At 49.1% G+C, this 8,540-nt stretch overlaps 1 protein-coding gene across 1 annotated transcript; it reads right to left on the bottom strand.

The window, feature by feature from the left end:
• Nucleotides 1-7,775: 7,775 nt before the first annotated feature.
• Nucleotides 7,776-8,294, bottom strand: LOC112896734. The gene has a single exon (XM_025964853.1). The coding sequence runs from the start codon at nt 8,292-8,294 to the stop codon at nt 7,776-7,778; it is 519 nt and encodes a 172-aa protein (XP_025820638.1).
• Nucleotides 8,295-8,540: the final 246 nt, after the last annotated feature.

The following is an 8,540-nucleotide window of genomic DNA, read 5'->3' on the forward strand; positions in this document are numbered from 1 at the left end:
CAACAGCTTAAATCTTCTTCAAGTTCAATTATCATGTGAGGGTCCAAGCCGCTCTTAACCGTGAGCACGGCCGATATATCAGTTTTCACTCTGCAGAGGTTGTACACTTTACCCACAACTCATGTTTCCCTTGATGCCCGGGTTTGCAAGGCCCTTAAACACTTCCGAGGTGAGTGGCAGGGATTCACTACGAGGCCTTTATAAAGATTCCCTAACTTATGACAATTCGCTAAGGTTTCAAGGCAAAGCGGTCATGTGCCTCAAAAGGACCGAGCTATACCCCGTCAATGCAACCCCTCTTGCCCTTTCGGTAAGATCATCACAAGCTAAGGTTTCTAATTAATTAACCAAGACCAGAGCCATATAGTAATTGTGGTTGTACTGTTTTTCTGGGTGGTTCTCCATGTTCCAATTCATTCAGATAATCTTATTTATCGCCAAAACAATATTCCAAGGACATGATGGATACAGGAGGTAGCATTATTTCCAACCATCCAAAATCTACTTATAAGCAACTAGCGTAGCTATAACGTAAATAAAACAACCCAAGTTTAAATAAGGAAGTTAAATAAGAGCTAGTCATATCCTTACTTGGGTTCCATCATATTCTAGACACATGCATGCATAAAAAGTAAAGGTGTAATTGTGATATTAATAGGACAGAAACATGATCAAGGACCACTTACCATCGTTAGCAAACTGCTGCTGCTCAGGAAATTCTTCAAAGTCTTGACCCTGCGGATCCTCGAACTGCGCACCGTCTAACGTCACACACAAGCACATACAGGCAAACAAGTGCAAATAATAAGAAATAGTACACCAATCAATATAAACAGAACAAAATAATATTTTAAAAACATTGTATAAGTCGTAAGGATCGCGTGAGTGCAAGAATCGATGAAATTGGAGCTAAAACGGAGAAGTTAGGGCTAAAACAGGGTTCCAGGGGCTTATCTGCGAAAGATTTGGATCTAAAAGGAGCTAAAACAAAGAATCCAGTGGCTCGATCGAAATTCAACCCTAGACAGAAGGGTTAGATTGCAAAACTAACAGGTCTAGGATGGTGGGTTCTATTTTGGAAAACTGCAGGGGCCTAAACAGAAGAAATAGAACCAAAACGCGATTACTTTTGAGCTAAGGTGGAGCGCGGGTTGATTCCGGGGAAACTGAAGGGCTAATCTGCAAAAGTGACGTGAGTTGACCGGTATAGGTCTGTTTGACCCGCGGGCTAAACGGATCTGAGCCGTTGGATCTAGATCCAACGGCCAGAGAGAGGCCAGCGGCTCGGGCGGCGGCGGGAGGTGCCGGCGGCGAGGTGGGGGCGGCGGCGCTTCGCCGGAGACGCGCGATCACACGCTCCCGGCCTTGGTTTCATGTGCGGCTTGGACGGGAAGCTAGCTCGCGACACGGGGGTTCCAATTGGGGTACTTGGAAGGGACGAGGGCAGCCTTGGACGGCGGCCGGTGACGAGAGGCGAAGTGGCCCGTTGGGGATCGTCGTGCGGGCGTGGGGAGGCCGGAAAGGGGAAAAGAACCGGCAGCGAGCGTCCTTACCACCAAGGGAAACTTCTGGAGCGCTTGGGTGTCGACGGGGTGCAGCGAGGCGGCGGCGCGGCAAGCTCTCGAGCCAGGTGGCAATGGCGGTGGCGGCTCGGGTGTTAGGGTTTTGAGGGGGTGGAAATCGGTGGCTGCAGCGTGGAGGCTAGGGCACGGGGGGCGGCGGCTTAAGTAGGGGCGCCGCGGGGTGCCTGGACGTGCGGGCCCGAGACGGATACGGTGGGGGTGGAGATCTCGCGGGGCGAGCTGGACTCGAACCCGAGTTCGGTGCGGCGCGGGGAAGAGGATTTCGACGGGCGGGGCCCTCGCGCCAGAGAGAGAGAGAGCGGGGAAAGGAGCGGGGCTCAGGCGGGTTGGGCCGGGAGCGAGGGAATGGGCCGAGCGCGCGCGAGGGAGAAACAAGAGAGGGAAGGAAAAGGAGGGCCGCGCGCGGGGATGCTGGGCCGCGACGGGGAGAAACCATGCGCAGGCAAAAGAAGAGAAGGAGGAGAGGGAGACTGTGGGCCAGGCTGCAGGGGGAGAGAGAGAAAGGGGGAAAGAAAGAGGGGAAAAGGGGCCGGCTGGGCTGGGCCCAAAGGAGAAGAGAGAGAGGGGGAGAAAGAAAGAAGAAAAACAAAATGCTTTTGAGTTTGAACATGAAATTTGAATTTAAATCCACATAACTGCAACCAATGAAACAATGCAAAGAGCATGAGATGCACAATCATATGGTTTTTCCAATATTCATTTTTATACTTAAGGAGAAAATTGTTTATCAGAATCCTATGACCCTATAACCTATCATTTTATTCAATTTTTGTACTTTGCAAAATTTAGGGTGTTACACCATCGACAAGTTTACCAAGTGCATCGAGTACAAACTAATCACAACGCTTTCTGCGGATCGAGTGGTTAGCTTCATCTGTGACATCTTGCACTGTTTTGGCTTCCCCAACACCATCATCATGTACCTGGGATCCAATTTCCACTCGCATTAGTTCTAGGATTGCTGTGAATGCAGTTCCATTAAAGTCAAGTACATGTCAGTTGCTCACCCGTGGGCCAACGGCTAGGTTGAGCGCACCAACGGCTTGATTCTTAATGGCTTGAAGAAAAGACTCTACAACGAGAATAGCAAAAAGAGCGGCAAGTGGATTGATGAGATCTCGTCAGTAATCTGGAGGCTTCGCACGCAACCAAGCAAGGCCACAGAACAATCAACTTTTTTTCGTATATGGGTCTGAAGCTATATTACCAGCTGATGTAACATGGAAGTCTCCTCGACTGAAGATGTATGAAGAAGGCGAGGCTGACAGTGCAAGACATCTCGAACTTGACTCAGCTGAGGAAATCAAATGCAATGTCTTGCTCCAGTCGGCCGCTACTTACAAGGAGTCCGTCGTTACCATGATCGGAACGTTCAACGACGCTATTTTATTGTTGGAGACATGGTTCTTCGACAAATCCAGGATGAAACCGGGTTACACAAGCTTAACTCATGATGGTAGGGGCTCTTCATCATGCACAAGGTTACAGGACCAAGGTCGTATCACTTACAGTACCCTGATGGTCAGGAGCTTCCTAATTCGTGGAATATCGAGCATCTACGCCGTTTTTATCCTTAGCCAACCAATCCATCTTCTGTCAGCGCCTGGAGATCAAATTTCTAGTACAACTCCAGTTTACTAGTTTATGACCAGTATTACGTGCAAGTTTGCTGAAGGGGCCTCACTCCCATACTTCCGGTATAACTCCGTTTTACTAGTTTACAACTGGTATTACGCGCAAATTTGTTGAAGGGGCCTTGCTCCCATACTTCCAGTAACAGATTACTAGTTTCCAACTAATACCCTATGTTACTGAAGGGGTCTTGCTCCCATACTTCTGATAACTCTATTTTACTGGTTTATGACTGGTATTACACGCAAGTTTGCTAAAGGGGCCTCACTCCCATACTTTGAGTAATAGATTACTAGTTTATGACTAGTATCCTATGTTACTGAAGGGGCCTCGCTCCCATACTTTCGGTATAACTCCGTTTTACTGGTTTACGACTGGTATTACGTGCAAGTTTGCTGAAGGGGCCTCGCTCCCATACTTCCAGTATTAGATTACTAGTTTCCAACTAGTATCCTATGTTACTGAAGGGGCCTCGCTCCCAGGACAAGGCGTTTACTAGATTCCGACTAGTTTTACGCGTGTTCGACTACTTCGACTACTCTTCTCGCTTACACATCTAGTTGGACTCGATTCCAACTTGTTGGTTTTTTCAACATTACAAGATCCAGCAGCAACTTGGCCAATGCCTGAATTCAGGGGCTAGTGCCACCGACTACCAAGCGTCTACTATGCGACTCATCTAGCTCCCAAGCTCGAGGGCTGGATGCGACAGGGCTTTTAGCGTGTTTTCAGCGACAACTCTCACGCTTTACGGCTGGACGCTGTAACACTACTCTGAAGATCCTGATTCAAGAGGGTTTTTGAAGATTTATCTCGGGAAGATAATTATTTAACCATTATGTCTGGGATTTTATTCCAAAATAAGGGGTTTTCATATTTTTATCCTAGAGGTCTGATCTAGCCATTGACTCGGGGAACAAGATTTGATTTGAGAGATAATTTAGGGCACTTTTTGGAGAAGTTATTTGTTTAACCATTTTTTTAGAGAATCCTTCCCGAAAAGATCGGTTTTCGAATTTCTGGACCAATTTTGCCCATCTTAACCATCAAATCGTTATCATAATATATTGCATGCCACGATTATTTTGGATCCTTTATTCCAAACCTTGGGGATTTGGATTCAAGGCTCAAGGGCTACAGGACACGTATCATCAGCGACTTATTATTCAAATCTTTTGGAAGATAAGGATAGAAGACTCTAGATTAAATTGACCCTTAGCCTGATTTTACGAGTCAACCTAAGGCTCGGGGGCTACTCCATATGGAGTGCGAGTTTAATTGCACCCCATATAAAAGAAGACTTGACAACTACTCAGGGCATGAGCACCTCATAGCCTCGATGCAGCCAAGGAAGTACTCGGAGGATACCTTCAAGATGGAGTTTGGGAAAAGTCGAAGACGCCTTCAGAAGTACTCGGATGCCTATAGTACTCAACTACGAAGAGCTCAGGGGCTTGTCAGACCTGGGCCCACAGGACTGTGCACATGGCGTACATCTTACAGGATAAGGAGTGGGAGATGGCCCACACCTTACACCAGTTGTAACTACTCGTACTGAAGTAGAACTACTCGAGCAGTAGTAGAACTAGTTGGATACAGTAGGAAACTACCTGAAAAGTATTTGGGTAGGACTCCTAAGGATTTCCATGAAACCCTGTCCACCCAGACTATATAAGGGCGGACAGGGACCCTCCTCGAACAAGAGCATGAGGGACAACTCGTGCCTCATGCAGGAGATCACTCAATCACCACCTAAGGCAATACAAACCACACAGGACGTAGGGTATTACACTCTCGGCGGCCTGAACCTGTCTAAACTTTATGTTCCTTGCACCTTCAAGTTCCTGATCTCGATGACACCCTACCGACAAACTCACCACCTTAGGGGTATCCCTCGGTGGGTGTGGCAGTAAAACACCGACAGCCTTGGCAGCGGTAGTAGTGGTGACTGGCTTGACCTCAATCCACTTGGTGAATTTATCGATTGCGACGTAGATGTGGGTGAAGCCACCCATGGAGGTCTTGAGGAGTCTGACCGAGTCGAGCCCCCAACAGGGGAAAGGCCACGAGGGCGATATTGTTCTCCAAACCTGTGCAGGGAAATGTTGCTACTTGGCGAAGAACTGACATCCCGTGCACTTTTTGACGATGTGGTGGGCGTCGGCAAGTGCCGTGGGCCAGTAGAAGCCGGACCTGAAGGCTTTTCCCACCAGGGTGGAAGATCCTGTGTGGTTCGCACAGATGCCCGAGTGGATCTCTCTGAGTAGAGCTACTCCATCGCTTTGTGAGATGCACTTGCTCAGCGTCCTTGAAGAAGCCGAGTGCTTGAACAAGTCATTGCCAATAACGACGTAGTCGACAACTCATCTAGAGAGCTTTTCGTGTTCCTTATTCTCAGGGTAAGACTTGTTGTGGATGATGAAGTCGATGATGGGGGCCCACCAGTCGGACTCGATGATGAGTCCTTCCTAGCCCTCGGCTGGTACCAAGTCTGGCTTGGTGGGAGGATCCTCCTCGAACTTCACCATGGGGCTGTTGAGCGCCTAGATGAAGATTCCCTTTAGGACGAGGGCTTGTTTGGAGCCAAGCTTGGAGAGGACATCTGCTGCGACATTGCAGTCCCTGAGGACATGATAGAATTCCATGCCATAAAATTTGGCCTTTGGCTTCCATATCTCCTTGCAGTAAGCGTCCATTTTCTCTTGTGTGCAGTCCCAATCTTTGTTTACCTGTAGGATGATGACTTTGGAGTCGCTGTAGGCTAGGAGCCGCTTGATGCCGAGTGAGGTGGCGATCCGGAGACCATGAATAAGGGCCTTGTACTCAGCAGCATTGTTTGTGGCCTTGAAGAGTAGCTGAAGTACATACTTGAGCTGTTTGCCTTTTGGTGATATGAAAAGGACTCCAGCACCAGCGTCATCGAGGTTGAGGGCACCATCGAGGTACATCTTCCAGTGCTTGGATCGTTGCTTCGGCGGTGGATCCTGGATCCCGGTCCACTCAGCCATGAAGTCAACCAGGGCTTGTGACTTGATCGTAGACCGGGCAATGAACTTGATGGAGAGCGCGGAGCTTGACTAACCACTTGACAACTCAGCCGTTCGTATCTTGGTTGTGGAGGATGTCGCCAAGTGGGAAGGAGGATACGACCTTGGTGCTATGCACTTGGAAGTAGTGTCGTAGGTTCCTGGGCGTGATGAGGATCACGTACAAGAGTTTTTGGACCATTGGGTAGCGCACCTTGGAATCAATGAGTACTTCAATGATGAAGTAAGTGGGTCATTGCACCTTGTAGGCGTGCCCTGGTTCATCTCGTTCGACGACCAGGACTGTGCTGACCACATGGGTTGTAGCTGCTATGTAGAGGAGTAAGAACTCGCCTGGGTCCGGGGCCGTGACCACCGGTGGCTTGGTTAGGAGCTCCTTGAGTTTGCCAAGTGCCCTAGAGGCATTGTTGTCCCACATGAACTTGTCTGCTTTTCAGAGTAGTTTGAAGAAGGGCAAGCCCTTATCACCAAGTCGGCTGATGAATCAGCTAAGGGCTGCCATGCAGCCGGTTAGCTTCATCAAGTCCTTCTTGCATTGGGGAGGCTTCATTTTCCTGATTGCGTTGACCTTTGTGGGGTTGGCTTTGATGCCTCGGTTGCTGACATGAAGCCGAGTAACTTTTCAGAAGGGACACTAAAGACACATTTTGTTGGGTTTAGCAACCATTTGAATTTACTGAGATTCTCAAATGTTTCAGCCAGATTAGCAATGAACTGGTCGCTGGACCTTGTCTTGACCACCACGTCATTGATGTAAGCTTCGACATTACGCCCGATCTACCCCTAGAGGCATCTCTGGATGGCCTTTTGGTACCAATCTGCCCCTGGAGGCATCTTTGGATGGCCTTTTGGTACGTAGCACCTGCGTTCTTTAGTTCGAACATCATGATGTTGTAGCAATATGCCCTGAAAGGAGTAATGAAGGATGTCTTCTATTGATCTGACTTCTTGAGGCCAATCTGATGATACCCATAGTAACAATCAAGAAAGGAGAGGAGAACACACCAGCCATGGAGTCAACAACCTGGTCGATGCGCAGAAGGGGAAAGGGGTGTTCAGGGCAGTGCTTGATGAGATTAGTGTAGTCGACACACATTCTCCATTCACCATTTTTGTTTTTTACAAGGACTAGGTTTGCCAGCCATTCGGGATGTGTGACTTCACGGATAAACCCTACGGCTAGGAGCCGAGTAACTTCTACCCTAATTGCCTCCTTCTGATCCTGACCGGAGCGCCGGAGCTATTGCTTGACGGGTTAAGCCTTTTCATCGAGATCTAAGGAGTGCTCAGCCTCCTCCCTCAGAATGTCTGGCATGTCAGAGGGCTTCCATGCGAAGGTGTCCCAATTGGCGCGAAGGATGGAGGTGAGCGCGTCTTCCTATGCTTGATCGAGGTCCACTCCGATTAGGGCGGTCTTGTCAGGGTCATTCTCCCTGAGGAGGATGGCCTTCATTGTGTGGTCCGGCTGCAACTATGACTCGGTGGCCGAGACATTTTCCAGAATGGAGAGATCCTATAGACAAATCTTCTTTGCCAACTCGGCGACCAAGACAGCATTCTTGGACAGCTCTAATGCCTCGGAGATGCTGATATTCTCTGTCTCACAAGATTGAGAGGTCTTCATGTCACCATGAATAGAGATGAATCCATTTGGCGCCGGCATCTTGAGTACAAGATACGTGTGGTTGGGGATTACCATGAACCTGGTGAGGGTGGGCCTCCCTAAGATTGCGTGGTACAAAGTCTCGAATGAGGCGACCTCGAAGTGGAGGTGCTCTGTATGATAGTTCTCCCGGATTCCGAAGGTAATCGGGAGAGTCACTTGGCCGACTGGAATCGAACATGAGCCAGGAATGATCATGTAGACGGCTTCCTGGGTCAGGACTGGGGAAGTCATGTCGTAACCCATGCTCTCTAGTGTCTTAGAAAAGATGATGTTGTCGCTGCTGCCTCCGTCAATGAGAACTTTGGAGAGGCGGACCATGCTCACCACTAGACTGATCACCAGCGGGTAAGATCCTGGGCTAGGCATGTGAACCCAGTGAATGCGCCGGTCGAAGGTTATGGGGACCTCTGACCATCGCAAGGGCTCAACCGGGTGCTAAAATATCGAGTTGACCTCGCGCTGATCTAGCTTGAGTCGGCATTGGCACCGTGGGGCTCTAGAGCCACCGTAGATGAAGTTGATGGTGTAGTCAACGTCTTGGAAGTCTCTTAGGGACTTGTCAGCTGGTTCTTCACAATCATGCCTGGGCGAGTTGTTTCGGCGTCTGCGGCT

The sequence above is a fragment of the Panicum hallii genome, chromosome 1 (genome assembly GCF_002211085.1).
Source record: "Panicum hallii strain FIL2 chromosome 1, PHallii_v3.1, whole genome shotgun sequence".
NCBI classification, from domain to species: Eukaryota; Viridiplantae; Streptophyta; class Magnoliopsida; order Poales; family Poaceae; genus Panicum; species Panicum hallii.

Coding starts and splice junctions, on each gene's coding strand:
- LOC112896734 (XM_025964853.1), bottom strand. CDS start 8,294: ATGCCTAGCCCAGGATCTTACCCGCTGGTGATCAGTCTAGTGGTGAGC.